The sequence below is a fragment of the Misgurnus anguillicaudatus genome, chromosome 11, assembly GCF_027580225.2.
Source record: "Misgurnus anguillicaudatus chromosome 11, ASM2758022v2, whole genome shotgun sequence".
Classification (NCBI taxonomy): domain Eukaryota; kingdom Metazoa; phylum Chordata; class Actinopteri; order Cypriniformes; family Cobitidae; genus Misgurnus; species Misgurnus anguillicaudatus.
In genome coordinates, this window is record NC_073347.2 from 20,665,782 (window position 1) to 20,687,119 (window position 21,338).

The 21,338-nt window shown below is 39.7% G+C and overlaps 1 protein-coding gene across 6 annotated transcripts in view; it reads left to right on the forward strand.

Annotated features, from left to right (window-relative positions):
* bcl11aa (BCL11 transcription factor A a) overlaps nucleotides 1–20,755 on the forward strand; it is a 63,646-nt gene extending 42,891 nt beyond the window's left edge. For all 6 annotated transcript variants that reach the window (XM_055169288.2, XM_055169289.2, XM_073873276.1 and 3 more), the window contains one exon: nucleotides 15,508–20,755. In XM_055169288.2, the coding sequence (XP_055025263.1) occupies nucleotides 15,508–17,579 (2,072 nt within the window). In that variant the 3' untranslated portion in view covers nucleotides 17,580–20,755. The remainder of the gene's footprint in view (nucleotides 1–15,507) is intronic.
* Nucleotides 20,756–21,338: the final 583 nt, after the last annotated feature.

Here is a 21,338-nt window from a genome sequence, read left to right on the forward strand (position 1 = left end):
ATTTATATATTTCTGTAATATGCCAGCTGCCGTATCCCTTCCCGCTTATAAGTAAGATAAATATGGGCGTTAATTTCTCAGGACTGGTAAAGCTGTAAAGCACTCCGACACACGTCAATCTTTAACTCCAATAGTTAGACCTCACATATATGTGCATATGCTATTAAAATGTGTATGTTGCCTCCTCTCTATCTGCTTCTGATAGGGCACGTGAAGAGCTACTCTATGCTTCCTTTAAAGGCGGTGTCTGTGTGTATGTGTTTTGGGGGTGTTTGTTTGGCGCTAGTGGCGGGGCCTTGGTGTTTGTGTAAATGTCAGAGGCTGTGTCGTTATTGACTGCTCTGTAACGGCTATGTGCCTCTGTGTTCTCCTACACAACTAGCCCCAGGCGGCGTGCTGCTGCAATACTGCCTTTCTTCTGACGTTCATCAAACTGCTACTTCTCCCTCTCTCTCTCTCCCTTTCCCGTTTTTCTTCCTCTCAACCCCTGCCAACCCCTTTCTCACTTTCTCGCTCTCTGGATGCGTTCTTTTTAGGGCAGTGCCCAGTAGATGTGTGGTTGTCCACTCTGAATAATTTAGAGAAATTTTTGTCCTCTTCTCGGAGACGAGCCTGAGCCGTAAGGCAAAGTGAGTGATCTATCTGTTTGGGTCTCTCTCCTCCCTTTTTATTTTCGTCAAGCCTCACTTACGCAGATACTGTATTCTTGCTGTGTACTACTAACACTGCTGAACGTTTTTTTTTTTTTTTTGTATTTCTGTTGGACACTCTTTATAGTGTAGTTATTGTTATGGTTCATGTTACTGTTTATTTACACAAGTGCATAATGAATTACATGTACGTCCTGTGTAATTATTTTGTGGCGCTGCTATATAATTACATGTTATTGTTATTACTATAATAATTAAATTGATATGCAATATCTTTAACAGACACTGATATTGCTACCTTTTTATTTATTCAGTTAATTTGCCAGAAAAAGATAGCTTTATAATTTATTATCTTTATAGTAAATGCATGTATACTATAACCTATAATTAAAAAAATTATAATTATACCAAACAGTTGTGGTCTACGTATCTGATTGGATAAGTTGCTTTCCAAATTGATCCTGCTTTGGCTTCTTTTGGAGATTTTTTCAAAGGCAGAGCAAAATTGAACATGATAGCTGGGTATATCATGTTAGAAATGTAAATTAATATTATTTTTATATAGCTGTTGTATGAAAACAATGTCACACTTGTAATCGTCCTATTGATAGTTTTCAGTCACGTGACTCACAAGGGATGAGGGCAAAAAGGCGTCAGTTTACATTGGGCTCTGCATAGAGCGATTAATTTTCTGTCTGTTTTAAGCCATGCATATTTAGATCACCTCAGAACAGAAAAAATAAGATAAGAACACAAACTACACGTTTTTGGGCATTTATATTCTGTATTTTAGTCACTGAAACCTCCAGATAGCAGACCTCCACTTTGGCAAAGTTTACATTTATTTTGTGGAAAATTCCTTGCCTTATACCGCCGCCATGGTTATTATTATATTTATATTAATATTATATCATGTTGCATTGTATTAAAATATATTAGATCATATTAATAACACAAATTTAATACTCTAAGTACAACAAATAATCTAATTAAGGTGTAAAGGGATTTGCAAACATTGCATTTTCGGTAAATTCACTTTATTTACATGACAACTCTTGCAGTTAGTGTATTTAATCACTATGGTTTGTTATCTATGTGACAGCAATCCAGTTAAGAAAATTTCACAAAGATATGATTTATGGCTAAAAGTACAATCATTTATACATCCAGTGTTTCCCTGAGGTAACCTTTGATGAAGTGGTCACTGTAAATACGAGTGTATATTGATGGCTGCCATTGTTTCCCCCACTGGGGACAGAGGCACATACGTTTTTGGCACGTAATTCACAAATTCCTCCTTTCTGGGTTTTCTTCACTGACGGCATTCTGCAAAAGCATAGCCCAGTATTGTCTCCACGTGCATTTTTATGCACAACAACTATTCAGTATTCAGTGGCTGAAAGCACTGTTTTGCTCTAAGTGTGTGACGTCACATGAAAACTTTCAATTGTACTGAATGTTAGAGGAGCTATGATTTTTTTCAAATTCAGTTCATGATCTCTGTTGGCTGTGTAAGATATTGTGTATATAGAAGAATTTTTGGGCAGTGACATATACACATATTTCTAGAAAAAGCAATTTTAGCTGTGTACTGTAACCTCAACTAAACCTGATTTATTATTTCTTTGATTCATGTGTCAAAAAAATGTTTATAGAGATTTTAGAGTTAATGACAGGTTTTGTTTTTATTTTAGTCATGTTGTCATTGGATCTAAAAAAATTCCTTTACTATAAATTTGAGAAGGCCTATATGAGCTTTTGCCAGCATAGCAGCTATCTCCATGTGGACTTATGAACAAACATACACACACAGACATAAACACACACACACGTTTTTCACACCTCTGTCTGTGTGTCTGTCATCCAATGGCTCCAGAAGGCAGTAAGCGGCAGTTAAGGGAATAAACTTTTTTATGGCTTTCTCACTCCCCCTACTGCATTCAGAACCATTGAGGGCTGTTCACTGTTGATGGGGCAGCAGTTATATATCTGTGTTAAAATTGTCCTTTTATCGATTGTTGGTCTCCGTTGAATATATTTAAGACTATACTGGCAGAGAGATGAAGAATATGTGCCAAAAGCCTCTAGTGGTCTCCATATTGTCCAATTCATTTTCCAATAAATATCCGTACTCGGGCCTTTGTTCTGGTAATGATATTGACATGCTCTAAGCTGGAATATGTCTTTAATATGTCTAATATCACCCATAATTATTTTTATTTTTGACATGCGTAAATATACATTTTTAATAATATTTTTAACTCTGGACATTTGTGAAAAACAAACCATATTTTTTTAGTATGTGTGTTTTTGGAAGAGGGTCGTCTTTTTCTAGGTTTCTCTCCAAAAGTGCATCTTCTCTTGAGACAGCACAATAAAAAGAGCTCTCCGAGTAACAGGTTTAACTTTTCCTTTTGTTCTTTCTCTCTCATCAGCTCCCCCATCACCCTTTTTGAACCCCTGAGGTTGAGTCAGTACAGACCTGCAGCTAAAAACATTTCCAAAGACAGTCAGGGCCTGGAAAAACAAACACCTGAACAGCCCCCTGATGCTGATGGACAAATGATTGAGAGAAAAGAAAGAGAGAGATAAACACAGGAACATGCTACCTTCTTGCTCCCTATTTGTACAGTGTTTTCCTAAAGGCTCTGTTCCAGAAGTGAGCTGCATAAACAGGCAGAATTGAAGGCCTCATAGGCGCTCCTGATGGGAAGCCGGTGCTGGTGTATACTTAGAAAGCCTTGTATGTTTCCTTCATGGATAGAGACTCCAAAAATGCATTGTGACATCAAGATGCATGGAAGTTGAATATAAAATATTGATAATATTTCGACTTTTACAGATAATATGGATGTGAACATTTTTTACAGCATATAGCAAGATGCAAAGGTGAAATGTGTTTTTGTGTTGTATGCATGTGTATCTTTCCGAGGGCGTGTGGCCATGCAGGGCCTGGTGTTCAGCTTTGCAATGGCACAAAACACTATAAGGCTGTTGAGTGATGGTCTCTGGCCGACAGCTGCTGCTGACTGCCCTGGTCTGCATGTTCCTGCACATCCCTGCTGTCTTCACATATGTGTGCGTCTGTATTCGTTGCGTGTTTGCATGCAGGTGACCGCTGACCTATTGCGTGTGAAGCAGTAGAAAGAAAAAAATACCTCTTCGAAACTTCTTCTCGCGCAAGAGTCTATGTCTGCTTGTTTGTTTAGCTGTGTAGTCTGATCCGTTGGGATTAAAATGAGATGAATGTGCAGTAAATACGAGATTTAGACATATCCTAAAAAGGTAAAATTAAAGGCTCTTCCGTACTGTACTTCATTGATACAGAAGAGGGTAGATGAATAATTAATAAAGAACAAGTGAAGAGACTTCCAGCTGTTCAGCGACCGTAGGACACGCTATTCATGTTTGAACGTTCTATAAGGAAATATATTCAAATTGAAAAAGCACAAAAAAGACTTAATGGAAATATGAATTGCCCGAGTTGAATACGACGGGGGACAGAAAGGGCGAAAACGCTGAGCGAAGTGCAATTATGTGAAAGCAAATGTTATGGAGCCTCGGAACTGGCTTTGGTCCTCTAATTAAAATGGCTGAAAATGTTTTGACAGTGTCTGAAGCCATGCCCCGGGCCTCAGCTCTGCGCGGCTCCAATTTCTCTTCCTTACAGATGCAGCGATACATTTATGCAGAACGTGCTGTGAATATCTCACCCCCCCTTCATTTCATTGCATCGTATTCTGGCTCTGAGTAAGACAATGAAGAAACAAAGTCTCAGTGATCTCGGCTTCAGAGGCTGTAGATGAAGCCCTGGTCGCACTCTGCATTGTTCCTCTTGTTCCTGCTGCCTTGTAATAGGAATGATCTGTGTGTTTGGCTCTAATGTTAGCAGCACTGATCCCGGGCCGTGTTTGGTGCTGGTTAAATGAGTGGTATAATTCAAACCCTATCAAACCCATGTATACAGTACTTTGCAAAAGTCTTAGGCCACAATGCCAGAATTAGATTTGTTGTTTTTGCAATGTTATAGTGATCATATATAATTGTTTCTCAGTCTATTTAATAGAATACATTTAGAAAATACAGGAAATGTGTATATAGTATTAAAAACTGTATAAAAATGTAAACGGATGTATCAAGTTTTTAGGGTAAACTTCCCTTCCACTTGAGCAATAGCAGGAAACTGCAGGATCTCTTAAACCTAAATAAAATTAAATCCTAATTTAATCTAATTTTAAAGAAATTAGTTTTTTTTTCTTCATTCTGCTCAAAAAAGCCCAAGATGTGTTTAGTGCGAGAGAGGTCACACTAAACACAGACGATGCCTAAAGAAGACATTTAGTCCTGAATTTTTTTTTTTAATTTGTGTACATATTTCCGTATTTTTATGTTTGTATCCTAATAAAATGGATTGAAAAATAAATATGGATGGACATTAAAAGTTCTAAAACAACATGTCTTTGTGGCCTAAGACTTTTGCACAGTACTGTATATATGAAGAGTTTGGTTCCAAAACGCAATAAATCCATTTTGACAAATTTTGAAAAAACGTGTTTTCTATACCAAGAAAGTGACAAGATGAAAACCACTATTTTCTGTTACAAACTTTCACATAGCATCTTTAGGTTATAAAAACATAAAAAATTCTAATCCATAACTTGATTTTCAAAGATTTATTATAAAAACGAATTCTTTTTTCCACAAAATGCAATAAATCCATGACAGTTTTTTATTTCAAAATGCTATAAATCTATTAAATCAATGTATAAATGTGCATTCATCTTTACCATTTTATATTTATTTAGTTGACTAGTGGTATACAATGATTAAAAAATAAACATTAATGGCATTAACCAAAACACTTACTTTGTTATACTAAGAACACTGTCATTGCTGCGGTTATACTTGACGTCGTCTCTTTACATTTTCACAGCGATCAGCTGTAAAATGTTTTGGTCCCGCTCGATTTTCGTTGACTTTGAGTAAAATAATGTAAAGTTTTCATAAGATCCTCTGGGGTCAATGTTTTAGCATGAGAAGCTTGATGCTGTCTTGAGAACAAGCAACCGAGTGCCTCTCGCGGAAATTATTAGATGTTGATGGCTTACATTTCTTTCCCGTCACAGAAAAACATCACAGGTTTAGCAATGCAATTAAAGTATTATTTTGTTTTGTTTGTTGATCACGAAGTACAACGTAGATGAGGAAAACTAGGACTCCGTGTACTCAGCGCGCTGCCATTGTTTGTTTACATTGCGTGACTGGTGGGCTGTAATATCAGAAATGGATTTATTGCGTTCTGTAAAAAAGGAGGAGTGACGTTTGTCGCATTTTGGGAAAAAAGGGAGAAAAGATGACAGAATAACACGGCGGGTATTGGATTTTGCGTAAAATTAAGAATTTACTTTTAACTACTGACCTGATATAATACTGATTTTGGCAGTAACTAATTTTTTTCAAAAATGGCGTTTATCGCGTTTTGGAACCAAACTCTTCATATATATATATATATATCTAAAATATAAATATATTAAAATCTAGTGGGGGTATTGGATAAAGCAAGTCTCAGAAGAAGCAAGCATATTTTTTAGTGAATTATTTTGGTGATTTTTACAAATCTTTGGGGATACAGCGGACGAAAATCTATTTCATAACAATCATTTAAATAATAATGACTTCTCCGCAGTAATGATTTTGGGCAGAAAGCCTGAGTTTCGCCATCCCTCCACAGGCGTAAATGAATCTCTGTTTAATTAGTTGATGCATTTGGAGCAGTATCGTTTGCACAGTGATTAGTTATTATGTTTATGACAATGAACGCAACTCTTTCAGCAGCTCTTCTGTAGATGTCTCTTCCTTTAGATGTACTGCGTCTGGGTGGCACTCAGTGTGCTGTTTCTTTGAGTATTTTTTCCTTCGCTTAAAAAAAGGAAAAGAGCACCGCACACAACCCTCCTATGCTGTAATTTGTGCTCTCTATAATTTTGACATTTTGGTTTTGGGTTAAGAGTAGTCTACAGTTGCCATCATCAGCAGTGAGGTTCTCCCCTCACGAGAGAGAGAGAGAGAGGGAGACGATGCGCACAAGGTTTTATGCTTTGACGGTTATATAAAGCTTTGGCCATTTAATTACAATCATAAACACAGTTTTAGAGGCTTTGACTGTATTATTAAAATTATGTTTACGAGGTTATGCAGAAATTCATTTTTAAACAATCCTACCCAGTGTGTACGAACGCCATCATACAGAGGTTTACACATATTCACACACCCACAGTGTATGAATGGTGGGATCGTGGTCGTTTTTTGCTTATTGTTCATGGGTGTCTCCGGCATGAGTACTCCATCTGTATCTCCAATGCACCTTGCATGCTGAAATGGTATACTTGTTGTTTTACCCATATCTTGAAGACATTATAAGAAGATGTTGTTTGATGGATGGGTTTGTGCTTATTTAAAAATAAATGTATTTGTGTACCCATAGGAAAGAAAAATGATTCACCATGGTTATTACCCTAGCAATGACATTTAATGGAGAGCACCTGGAGACTTTCCTGCTTCTTCTAAACACTTAAGAAACATCTGAAACAAAAGTTGATATTTAATGAAACGTAACTGGGCTTGTGTGTTGTTTAGTGTTTGCTTGCGAGTGTCAAGCATGGTGGCCCGCCATCAGTGCCAAGGGGTGCAGTAGACTGATGTGGATCACAGTAGGCACCCAGCATTGAAATTTCTCCCACAGTTCTTCATTTTATTTTAGATTGACTATAACATGCACACATACACTCGCAAATGCAAATATCCATATACAGTTTAAAGTCCTGATTGGCCTCCTCCCCAAAACAATAATGCTTTCATATCACAGTTCTATAAAAGCACTCCAGGGTAATTGTGTTTTGTCTTCATTCTTGTGTGGCAGATTGTAGAGCAGCGCCTAATGACTCACTGAGAGGATTGTGAAATTAGTCTCATTGTTGCCCTTAAATACTGAAATCAACTGCACGTATTCAGCAATAACAGAATACACGCGTTGCCCCTTTAAAGCAGGAATAGACCGGAATGCTGGGATGATTTGAAATGTATGCCACTTTCTGCAGTTATCATTAGCTGGGCAGGTCCTGTTTAGCCGTGTATATTTCTGATTGGGGGACACATCTCTTCTCTCTGTAATAATGATAAGGAGAGAGGAGTCAGGTGTGTGGAAATCTCTGGCGCTCTTAATTGCTCTCGCTGTCCGGCAGGCAGGCAGACGGGCAGCATGATGGTGAATGTCGCATTGAGTTGATGCAGGGATTAAGCGCATAATGTGGAAAGGGAATTGCAGCACTACTGAGATGCTTCATTAATTTGGAGGATCTATTTTCTGCCCAGAGCGATTGACCTATCACAGCACTCTCACAAATTGTTGAAACTGTTTGAAAACTTTTCTTGTAGATTTTTACACATTTATTGGTTACAGTTATATCTGTTTATTTGTTTAACTCAGTGCATGCATAAATGTGATGCTGTCGGCGAAATCCAGGCTAAAGTCTCAATCTAATTATGAGATTAGGAGCACCAAAGTTTCATTTCATTAATTGATTTCACTTTAATCTTTGACCTTACCCATATCAAGGTTATATTTATACAGAATGTAGGATGATTTTACTTTAAACTATTGCCAATATTTCAAATTGGCAATGCAATCCAAAAATACATTGTTTGTCATGAGATTTGTTGTGGTCTTTAATCAGAGGTTGACCGTATAAACTTACGCACTAACTGGCACAGTGTCGCCTAACTTAGCCCACTCTGTCTGAAATGTGCCCCAATTTTAGCTCACTTAAGGCAAATAAATGAAAAGAGACTATCACCCGCTTCTTATCAGGGTTCAGGACAGCGAAAAGTTAATAAGGGAAAGTCCGAGTTTTGCCAGCCTATCCAGGTTAATTACAGTACAGACGTGCTTCTGCCCAGGAGCACCAGCCGCAGTTATCCCAAAATCTCTACCTTAAGTGATTCCACCCCCACTCCTATTTCTGTCTGTTTGGAAAATGTGGCATTACGCTGCATTGTTTATCTATAAGTAAGCATATTTTTTTGGGCCAAGCGGAGAGAAATGCATAATGTTTAGGTTTAGAGTAGACACAGTGTGAGAAAAGTCTTTTTCAGGATTTTTATGGCACTTTTTTGTGTCCAGCTTTGTCGGTGAACAAGTGTTGGTCAAACAGTCCTTTGTTTGTGGCCAGTCACTCGGCACACCACAAAGAGTCTGGAACTGGACAAAGAGCCGTGTGTATGAGAGCGCTGCTGGACCGATCCATCCAGACTGCTTAGAGGAATACTGATACCAAGTAGACGCACATGACCTGAGCACACATTCACATACACATAGACACCTTTAAAAGCAGATTTAGACTACATTAAATGGATAGAGGGAGATACAATAAATAAATATTTAGCATTTTACAATATGTAGACAAATATTTTTTAAATGTTATGCATTACAGTTGTATAACTATGTTACAATTGTTAAATTGCGCTTTAACTAGTAAAGGCAAAAACATTAAACAATTTACTGTTTCATTTATACATTCATATAAACGTTTAACCTAAATTCTTAATGTTATGCACATCCTGCAACATGTACCCATACACATAATGTATGTACTGTATATGTCATGCATTACATTCATTTAAAGTATGCCTAATTCCAAAAAAATGAAAAAGTTATATGAAAATATATATTTAAGTCTTGAGCAGGTGTAGAGGTGAAAGGACATCTCAAACACAAATATATGCAGAGGTTCTTGAAAGCATAAGCCACTGATAAAATTAAAAAAATGATATTACATGGCATTGTCCTTTCTCCCCCTGCATTCACTAATCCTGTTACTGCATTGTTGCATTACTTCAATTACCATTATCTCTGGGAGCTGTTGAATCTTAACACATCAAGGACAAAACAAAAGAAGCCGCGATCTCGGCTATTGACAGCCGTCGAGATGGAAGACTGCGAGTGCGGCTCGCAAAATGCCAGCAAATGTCCAAATGACCTGCACTTTCGCAGGTTTTAAATCAGTGAGCGCTAGTGTGTTTGTATCTGGTGCTTTTGTTTGGCGTGGATACCGTGAGTGAGGGGGGAGAGAGATTTTAGTGGTGGGAGGAAAAATTAACAATGGAGAAATCTGCATGTCGGGGATATTGGGCTGCCCGAGCTGCTTTAATCTGGCATTCATCTTGGTCTGCCATCGCCATCGATCCAGACGGCACACATAGAAATGCACCCGATCTCTTAACAAAGCCAACTGTAGATATTACTCCAAATTTACACACTCTCAAAATATATTTGCCAGTCATCTATGCGTGTTAGTCACACCCACAGCAAAACGCACGCACGCGCGCGCACACACACACGCATTAAAATAATGCTCATCCTGCTCACGTATTGGCATTACTAGCATTTGAGGATGTCCATTGACCTCCACGTTTTTATACTGAGCCAATGATATTCTCCTGACCCTTAACTCTCACACAAACCTTACAGCATTTTAAAATGTTTATTATGGATTAGTCAATTTTCTTTAAAAAATCCAGATAATTTGCTCACCGCCATGTCATCCAGGGTGTTGGTGTCTTTCTTTGTTCAGTCGAGAAGAAGTTGTGTTTTTGGGGAAGACGTTTCAGGATTTTTCTCATTTTAATGGACTTTAATGGACCCCAACACAAAATTGCAGTTTCAACGGGGTTTCAAAGGACTCTAAACGATCCCAAACGAGGCATAAGGGTCTTATCTAGAAAAATAAAAATATGGACTTTTAAACCACAACTTCTCGTCTATCTCTGGTCCTGTGACGCGCCAGCGCGACCTCACGTAGTTGCGAAATGACGTGGAAAGGTCACGTGTTACATTTATGAAACGCACATTTGCGGACCATTTTAAACAATAAACTGACACAAAGACATTAATTAGTATCATTCCACATACAACAACGTCGGAACGGTCCTCTTTCTCTACACTTGTAAACACTGGGACGTAGTTTCGCATACGTCATCCGTGACCTCTTGACGTGATGACGTATTGCGTGATCGGAGATAGACGAGAAGTTGTGGTTTAAAAGTGCATATTTTTTATTTTGTTGTCAAAAATGACAATCGTTTCGCTAGATAAGACCCTTATGCCTCGTTTGGGGTCATTTAGAGTCCTTTGAAACCCCGTTGAAACTGCAATTTAAAACTGAATTAAAACTGTTACGTGTTGGGGTCCATTAAAGTCCATTAAAATGAGAAAAATCCTGGAATGTTTTCCTCAAAAAACATAATTTTTTCTCGACTGAACAAAGAAAGATATCAACATTTTAGAAGACATGGTGGTGAGTAAATCATCTGGATTTTTTTTAAGAAAATTGACTAATCCTTTAAGATATAATGTACTATGTTTATTAACTTATTTGGGATGTCCTCACAATGCAGCAGATTTAAAGTTTTATTGGGAATATGTGTGCATGTGTGTATAAAATACAACTGACCTGTCCTAAAGCAGATTTTATTCTGCAGCAAAGGTGAACCGTGAAAATAAGCAAATTTGCAAGAAGAGTCAAAACTTGACACTTTTTGGTTATTTTTACCCTGTAAAATTATCTGTTTGGTGTGGTACAGTTTTCCTGAGTGAGATGCACAACTCAGCAGGAGGGGTGGGGGATCAAAACATATTTCCTTCCTTAAAGTTTTAGATTTCAGAATGGGCACCACTCACAATCCGCCAAGCCATCACCGATGTGTAATACAGACTCACTTTTTGTCAAGATCATTTAGTGCGGCTTCATCTAGCTGCAGTTTAATGTGTGCGAGTGTGTGTGTGACGATTTAGATGGATTAGTCGGTCCTGAGAGGATGTGGTTGGCAGTTTAGGGGGGTGTTGACTTGAAAGAGGGGGTGTTCTTGTTTTCCCGTGGCTCTGTGCTGTAACATCGCTCTGACATTTCCCTGTGTAAAAACTGCCAGCAATGCACCGAGCGCTCGCATCCGTCTGTAAGCAGCCGAGCCGCTGCCAGCTCCCGCAGACCGGTCCAACAACTGTCACCAGCATTCCCTGCCTCAAACACGACACGTCTCGCCAGCTTGTCCGAACTGACCCGCTTTCGCTGCAAACTGGAGTGCTTTCTAATTAACAGAGGAATTGATCAAATTAGATTATGGATGCTTATTTTAAATACTGGAAGTGATGAGGCGCAGATTATCTTTTTATTTAACAAACTTTCAGACCTATTGGTTGCTGTAAGGCTAGTGTGATGGACAGTGTCTCTCTCTTTCGGTTTAACCCACTCCCGCTTTTACTGTTCATCTCAAATGATCAGCTCTCAAATTCTCCACTCAAAAAGACAATCAGTGACAGAAAGAATACTCTTAAGTCTCCTGAGAAAATTAAAATTAGACCAAAAGGAGGGGGAAGCTAATTTCTTTGGCAGGCTGTTGCTTTTAATTCCTCCTAGTAAAATCTTCTGAGTCTAATAGCAGATTATTGGAGCACCTGTCGGTGGCTTGCAGATTCCCGTCATCGGAACAGATTGTGACAGTTTTGTCAGAAGAGGAACCTGGATGCGAGCGTGCCAAGCACAATGCCCGCATGGTGCTCGCCGGTGTCTGCGAGCGGCATGCCAGTCAGTAATACCGCCGGCTGTGCGAAGCTATCAATTATTGCTGCAATTATTTGTCTAGTTGGATATTTAAAATGTCATGTGAAAAAGATGATTATATATTCCGCCGAGCGTTGCCATGTGTAATGAAATGAAGCAGGGCCTTGTTAAACATGGCGATGCAGTAACCTGTCCTTCATAGATGCTCGTGGCTGGTAAGAACACAACAGGCCATCTCAAACTAGAAAATAATCATAATAATAACAATAATTAAAAAAAATCACAATTTGCAAAGTTTTTTTAAAGAACAGAATTTTCATAACCTTATATTGACAGCAAGCAGAGAGTTTGGTTTTGTGTCTGAGAGCCGACAAATTAAAACTCTCACTCAACCTCCACAAGAGATGGCCATTACAGTTTTAGCTGGAAAAATACCCTTTGCATGATAATACAAAAATGTATACTAGGTTAAAGCCTCTGCAGGTGGCGACAATTAAACGTAATTTCTGCAGATTGTAATGATCCATAATTTAGCCGGCCTTTGCATCAACCCCCCGATATAAAGTGGTGTGCAGTCTTGATTTGGTGCAAAGCTTTCAGCTGTTGGTCATGAGTGAGATTGTCAGGAGGTGGTCGTGGGTGGCAGGGCCACAGAGCAGCAGTGTGCCGTTATTTTTCTCTCTGTTCACACCATTCGTCACATCTCTCCTCCTGTGTCTCTCAGCTCAATGCCGGTGTGTGATATAGTCACAATTGCTCTCTTGTTCTGGCACCTTGTTTCATTTGTGTTTTCATGCTTCAGATTATTGTATTATATTGATATTTTGAGTTGCACTTTCTATTTTATTGGTTCATAAAAAATTAGGTATCTCTTGGTGGCTCATTCTCTCTCTCATCTTTCTGTCTTTATATATATTTATATACACATATACATTTTTTTTCTTTTCACCTTGCCAGTGTAGAGTGCATTTGTTTTTGTTTCCCCGTGTTCAAAGTTCCAAGGCAGAAACAAAATGATGATGGCACAAAAGGGTGCAGCAATGTTCGGAGGTGGCCGTCTGCTCGCCTCAGAGCCTTCCAGAACCACCCCCATTTGTGTGCATTAACAAGATTATCCCAGAAAGCCACAGTGGCTCTGGTCTGCATTTCCCTCATCTGAGCAGCAGAAAGGCCTTTCCCTCTTTACATGCTTTACCGCTATTGAAGACTTCAGAAAAGCCCCTCTGAGGAAAACAAACGAGATGAAAAAATCCACGGCACCTTTTTCTTTTTTCTTTGCGCGATCTCCCTCCATTTTTTTCGTTGTCTCTCTCTCTCTCCCCACTCGGGACGCTGTAAACAGTGCATGATAGCAGTTTAGAGACCTCTGGCTTGTGGGGGGAGTTAAATCCATCTCTCCTGTCCATTTTCGCTGCTTTTTGTTGTGGTTCCTGCGCGGATGATGGGTCTTTTCCTGACCGCTTGACCTTGCGTTTTTGGGAGCGTAGGTAGATATCTGTACCCGGGAAAAAACGTGATGCGTGTTGGATCCCTTTTAGTGCCGGTAATTTTCAAAGTTCAAACTGTCACTCATTACCTCATGAAAATATCCATTTCATTGCCATTTGTGAGTTAATCGTGTGTTTTTTTTAAACTATGGGCATCCTGAACCTGCTTGTTTACCTGTTGATGATGCAAATGCCATTTGCAGCACTTTATTTAGTGTAATTATCAAAAAAAGGCTCTGTAGCTTTTGACAGCTTCCATCTGGATGGCCCACCTAAAACATTTACGTCTGATATATGCTTCAGTATTTTGAAGATTTTGTTTTAATTTGTCTCTTTCAAAATGTATTTTAGATTTATTTCACCTAAAGTGAAAACTGGCCAAAACAGAAAAGTATTACTGCTCGGATAAATACAAGCTGTGAAACCTATAATAAAAATGAATAGGTAAATGTGTGAAAGGTTAGGGATGTAATTAGTTTTAGGCTTAACATGTGGAGGGTCTATGAAAACAGAATGAGACTCCTGTTCACAAACTTACTTATTTTTAGCTTTCTCGCTAGAAATTCATGCATGCACATAAGAAAATTATCTTTGCATGTATGTATAATTGGCTATCTATTAGTTTGGTTTTGAGGATATACTGTTTCACCAAAACTATAATAATGCATCCGGCTTGGGCACAGCATATTTAATGTTGAGCTCTTGTTTCTGGCTTCCTTTATTATCTAATCTCCTAAATGAGGTGGTGGAGTCAGGAACATTAAATGAGATTACAAAAGCAATGGGAGGAAAATCACGGGTCATTGTCAAAGTGCCATTGAAAGTCAATTATTGTTTTAAACGTTCCTTTGCTGTAACAATTGTCTACATGCTTCGCCATTTTCATTGTAAGGGAGGAAACCATCTCTCTTGTTTCTATTCTCCTAGTAGATTTCTAGTAACTAAACTTATTTTGTATAAACATACATTTGAAGAGTATCTAATTTATTAAATAGATTTATAATTTCAAAGCCAGAAACATACCGTATTTACTTTATATGAATGTGCAGACATTAATGTAATCTATGTAACCTTTACCACATCTTCAGCAATGTGTGTTTCCTCCGATCATCTGATCTATTACAGTAGTCCTTCTAAATTTGTTTGTGCATCCTGTTCTTCTGTTTTTGTACATAGATGAAAGCGTTGATCTTGTGAGAGCACTATTGTTTGCTTTAACAGCCCTGCTGACAACCGCTGCGAGAACAACCGGCTGAGCAGTGTGTAGCCCAAAGCAAACGTTTTGCCGTTTACGTTCCCGCCCATTGAGAAGACCTGAGCTAAACTCTTACACAGTCCTTCTATGCTGGACTGCCACTGCTTTGTCTGGGTCTTGTAAAAAATAAGCTCTGTTCCACTGGGGTCTGGCCTGTAGTGCTGTTAGAGAGCATGTTTATAATAAGAGCTGTGTTTACTGTTATATGATACTTTCTTTAGACTGTTGAGTGGCTACAGCCGATGGGAGACTGTTAGTACATGGGCCACACAGGCCTGGGGTCTAGGCTGGTCATGAGGGAGATTTATAAATGATTAAGCCCAGTCTGTAGTGTTTTTAACCATGCAAAATGCATTAGGCAGCAGCCTGAGTGGGAACAAATACATGCTTCACCATTCAGATTAGTTTTAGGCAATGTAATGAGTTTTCTCTAAATTGTTTGCTATAAAAGTCTTTGGTATGATTATAGAGCTGACCCTTCCTTTGTTTTGTTTTTACAGGTAAAGATGAGCCCAGCAGCTACACTTGCACAACCTGTAAGCAACCGTTCAGCAGTGCCTGGTTTCTGCTGCAACATGCCCAGAACACTCATGGCTTCCGCATCTACCTTGAGAGCGAGCGTGGAAGCCCGCTCACACCCCGCGTCGGAGCCCCTTCAGGAATGGGTGCAGATTGCTCATCTCAGCCCCCCCTGCATGGCATCCATCTCCCAGAAGGAAGCCCCTTTAACCTGCTGCGGATACCCAACTCGGCACGTGATGGACCCCCTCTCCGAGAGGGGCGATTTCCCCCAACCCCACCTCTCTTTAGCCCTCCACCTCGCCATCACTTAGACCCCCATCGCATGGAGCACCTGAGCCCGGAGGAGCTGGCCTTGGCCACCCACCACCCGAGTGCCTTCGACAGGGTTCTGCGCCTCAACCCCATACCCCTGGATCCCCCAGCTATGGACTTCTCTCGTAGGCTAAGGGAGCTGGCTGGGAACACCTCAGGGTCAAGTCCTCCCCTCTCACCCAACCGACCCAGCCCTATGCAACGGCTACTACAACCATTCCAGTCGGGAAGCAAGCCACCCTTTCTAGCCACACCTCCTCTACCTTCCATGCAGTCCCCTTCTGGCTCTCAAACCACTCCGACCCCTCTTGCACAGCAGCCCAACACACCCATGAAATCCAAGTCTTGTGAATTCTGTGGGAAGACTTTCAAATTCCAGAGTAATCTGATTGTGCATCGACGCAGTCACACGGGCGAGAAACCCTACAAGTGCCACCTGTGCGACCATGCCTGTACACAGGCCAGCAAGTTAAAACGCCACATGAAGACACACATTAACAAGTCATCCCCCATGACAGTCAAATCCGACGATGGCTTGTCCACAACCAGCTCCCCTGAGCCAGGAACCAGTGACATTGTGGGTAGTGCCAGTAATGCCCTCAAGTCAGTGGTTGCGAAATTCAAGAGTGAAAATGACCGTCATATTCCAGAGAATGGGGAGGAGGAAGAGGAAGAAGAGGAGGAGGAAGAGGAGGAAGAAGAAGAGGAGGAAGAGGAAGAAGAAGAAGGAGAGGAGGAGGAGTTGGAGAGGGTGAGGGAGAGGGAGAGAGGTCGAAATAACTACCATTTCAGCCTCAATTTAGAGGCTGCGCGGCACCACGAGAACAATGGCGGACGTCTTAGTGAAGGCGATATACCGCGCTCGCTGCCTGAGGTTATGCAAGGCATGGGCCTGGCTGCCAGCATGCAGCACTACAGCGAGGCTTTCCATCAACACAAGCGAGGAGCTCTAAACTCTGACAATGATGCACATAGGGGCATGTGTGATGAGGACTCAGCCCTGGAATCAGACAGAGTGGATGAGGGTTGTGTCTCTGCCATCAATGGTCGGGGCTCATCTCCCAGCGAGTCCGCCTCCGTGGGATTGTCCAAGAAGCTACTGCTGGGCAGCCCCAGCTCACTTAGTCCTTTCTCCAAACGAATCAAGCTGGAAAAGGACTTTGACCTCTCCACCCCTACAATCCCCAACACTGAGAACGTCTATTCCCAGTGGTTGGCTGGCTATGCTGCTTCTCGGCAGCTAAAAGACCCCTTTCTGAATTTCGGGGATTCCAGACAATCGCCTTTCGCCTCGTCTTCAGAGCACTCCTCAGAGAACGGAAGCTTGCGCTTCTCAACGCCACCAGGTGATATGGATGGCGGCGTCTCGGGCCGCAGCGGGACCGGCAGTGGCGGCAGCACGCCACACCTCGGGGGTCATGGTCGGCCCAGCTCAAAAGATGGCCGACGCAGTGACACCTGCGAGTTCTGTGGTAAAATTTTTAAAAACTGCAGCAATCTGACAGTGCACCGACGCAGCCACACGGGCGAAAGGCCTTATAAGTGTGAGCTCTGCAATTATGCCTGTGCCCAGAGCAGCAAGCTAACACGGCACATGAAAACGCACGGGCAAATCGGCAAGGACGTTTACAAATGTGAAATCTGTCAGATGCCTTTTAGTGTGTACAGCACCCTTGAGAAACACATGAAAAAATGGCACAGTGACCGCGCATTGAACAATGAAATTAAAACTGAGTAGCGGTGGAGTGTGGAGGCTCACTTGCCTGTTCACAGCGAAGAACACCTTACCCCACCCTCATCCTTGTAGATTTCCCTGTTTCGCTAGTCCAGTGGCGGCTAAGACAACGTGCTTGGCACCACCAGCACACCCTTTTCATTTACCGTTGAATGCATGATCTGTATCGGGGCAATACTATTGCATTGACGCAAACTTGGAGCCTTTCTCTTGTGCAATAATTTACATGTTGTGTACTTTTCTTTTTTCTTTCCCATTTTGAAAATTTGACAGCATGCATGATATGTTTTGGCTAATTTTAAAAGAAATCGTCCCTGGTTGGTTAGCTGTTTAGTAAATGTGTAGCTGTTTTACCGTTCATTATTTTACAAATGTTTTTCCTTTTTTTATTTAAGGTCTAAGAAAAAGAAAAGAAAAACAACCATGCTGCATACATTCTGTAATACATATCATGTACAGTTTTGTGTTGTAACATGGAGGACTACGGTATATTTCTTAACCCTCTTTGGACGGGCTCAGTATCGCACTTAAATTAATCTTTCAAAAAGATGTTCTGTCCACGCAGGGTTAAAATACGAATTGGGCCATATTATAGAATAAAAGTAATGACTGCTTTGAATTTCTTAAAATGGAAAACATTAAGATTTGAATTTGTACTATCATTTGGTAAAACAAACAAAAAGAGTGCCTTGGATATCTTAAAATTGCATTGGTTAATCTCATCTGCTGTAATTCTGGAGTCTCAGTTAGATCATACAAAAGGGTCCATGTGATCCTTAAAAGGTTCTTGCATCAAGTACCTGACTGCTAGTCAACTGTGACTTTAGAGAGACATTGTAATAATCAAAAAGTAAAGGGAAATTCTAGTTAATCATCATTAGGTACCTACGTTAAATTGATCCTTCAATTGACGTTTTTGGTGTGTGCATGGCACATGCGGTTCAGACTTGTTTACTTCCTCTATTTGAAGGTACTGTACTTAGCGGTACTCATTCTCAGTTTGAAATTATTTGACTTTTCTGTTTTTGTTAAAGCCGTCAGTAGCACAACGTTTTGGCGCTTTTTCATGACCCAACGTGAACGTCCATTGAATACCTGAGGCCATTTAGGCCGAACTAATGCAATGTACATTTGCGAACTGGTTAAGAAAACATTCAAATATTTGCATCTGTCAGTGATGATTAACTATGAATTGCCTACAGGTCTGAATCCTATTTCTTTATTATTGCCGATGTCTGAGCTCCCTGTAAAGACTAAATGAACTTGAATTACTGAGCGAGAGGGAAAACCATACACATCACTTTTGTTCCTTACTTTTATATTAGTTTCACACATAGTGTGATATATGTTGACATTCAAGGAGACTCTTGTTGCATTATGACATTAATGACTTTAGACAATGTTTCGGGTGTTTAGACGGCACACGCCTCTCGGCCCTTTGTTTTGTATTTGACACGCTGATTGGAGATATTGCAGTTGAGTATAAATTAAGATTGTTTGCCTGTTGGACAACAAAGTGCACTGTTAAAGTTTCCCAGTTTACAGGTATTCTTAAGAGGGAAAACTTCCTAAAAAATGAACGTGGTGTCATTATTTAATGTATAAAAGCCAACTCGTCCTCACACCTCACAATGAAAAAGCCCAACTCTGATATATTATTATTATTATTATTATTATTATTGTGTCAACGCTAATAGTGCTTGACCGAGTACGGACAATTGAAACTTGCTGCTTTCACTGCAAGAACTTTTTTTTGTACAAATCTTTTTTTAAGTATGAAAATACAACTTTTTTAAAAAGTAACATTTCATCATCTTAGGGGAAACTGTATTTAAGTTTGTTGTTTCTCTTTCTCTTTGTCTTGGTGGCGTTCAAGACTCGATCACAATATATATAAATATATATAAATGGGAAAAAATCTGTGATTTTTTTTCTTGTTTTTTTTTTTTTTATTCTTTTTTTGTCTTGGCTCTTCACAGCTCTTCAGGTCAAACTTGCATTGGGGAAAGGTTTAAGATTATATATAAAATATATAATAGAGAAACTTAAATATAGGAAAATGCACATCATGTCAGTTCCTATGCTAAAACACATTTATGGTCTACTTTCTTCTGTATTTCTAGAATGGTATTTGAATTAAATGTTCACCTAGTGTAGGTACTACAGTATTTATATTGAGGCTTGTATTTTTAACTGTTGCTTGTTCTCTCAGAAGGTATAATTGTACCTTTTTTGGTAGTGGAAAAAAACAACAAGCTGCCACGGTATATTTTTTTAATTTGGCAGGATAATATAGTGCGAATTATTTGTATGTTTAAAAAAAGAAAACTGACAAAAAAAATCAAATGAAAAAAATAAGTATGTGGCATTGTACAATGGAAGCCATTCAATGGTTTCCCCACGGAGTCTTTTGAGAATGTCCACACTAGCTAAAACAGGTGGTTGTACATATCTTTTTCTGTTCTTCTTTTTTAAAATCTCCTCTGCTGCCATTCTGTATGCAGTACAGCAAGCTAATGTTGGGTTGTTCTGTAGTGTGCTTCTGTCTTTTCACATGTCTCACCCGAATACATTCCAGCATCTTTAAAACGCAAACTTCATATGCAGTACGAAACCAGTAAACAAGTAACAAAAAAAATCATTCAAATAAATGAATTAAATGATCAATGTTTTGCAGGTGTTTTTTTTCATTGCCAAATATTAAATGGTGCTTTATATTTAGATTGGGACGACTTTCATATGCAAAGCATATTTAAATGAAATGGAACTAAAGGAGCAGCCCACTTAAGTTCATACTCTTTTGTAAATGGCAATGCGGAATATTTTGTTATCAGCCTTTTCTATTCCTGTTATGAGAGATGTTGTTGTAACTTGAACTTGAACTTTATCTTTTTCAATGGGAGTCACTATTTATTATTGCTTAATTACTCTGTTCAAAACAGAGACATAGAATGGATCCATATTTGTTTGTTTGTTTCATTTTATTTTTCCTTTTTTTAAAGAAAAGAATGACCAAAGGTCATTGACAAACTTGCTTTTTTGTTGTTTTTGTTTCTGGTCTATGTTAGGTTTATTGGAGAAACCACTGTCTGTGTTTTTTGGCAGTTGTCTACATTATCCTGTTCACCAACCAATTTTGTCCCTTTATTGAAAACAATTAATAAAAAAATTAAAGTATATATCTCTGTGTGGTCGCAAAGATTTCTGTCTGTAGTTTTCGTTTATTGCCACGGCACGTTTGGAGCACGCACGCACGCACGCACACACACACACACACACACACACACACACACACTTTTACAGTGTCTTAAATGCAGACCTATGATGGTGTTTAGCTCTTTCTTGAACTCCACCGGCTCTATGCGTGTCAAATAATTAGGATGGCTGTCTTGAGCAACTCTGCACTCGTGGCACCTCCTCCCCATTCGCTGGTTTTCTGCTATGTGTATGTGAATGGGCAGGGGTATGTTCAGCCTCCGGGTGTAGGAGGGCCATCGGGCTGCTCAGCAGTTCACTGGGGTTATGTGACTTGAGAAGTGTTACCTTACCTGTTACTATATAGGTCAAAAGAGCTTAGCCGTTTTAACAGACGCACAACAAACTCTCTGTAGTACACTTACATTTGCACCCAGGATCACACCTATATCTGCATTCATGTTTAACACTTTTTTTCCCAATCTACGGGTTATTTTGATCTTCATGCTACACAAAATTACCAAAATGTTTAATTTAGCAGCTGAATGAAGATTGAACCCCCCCCCC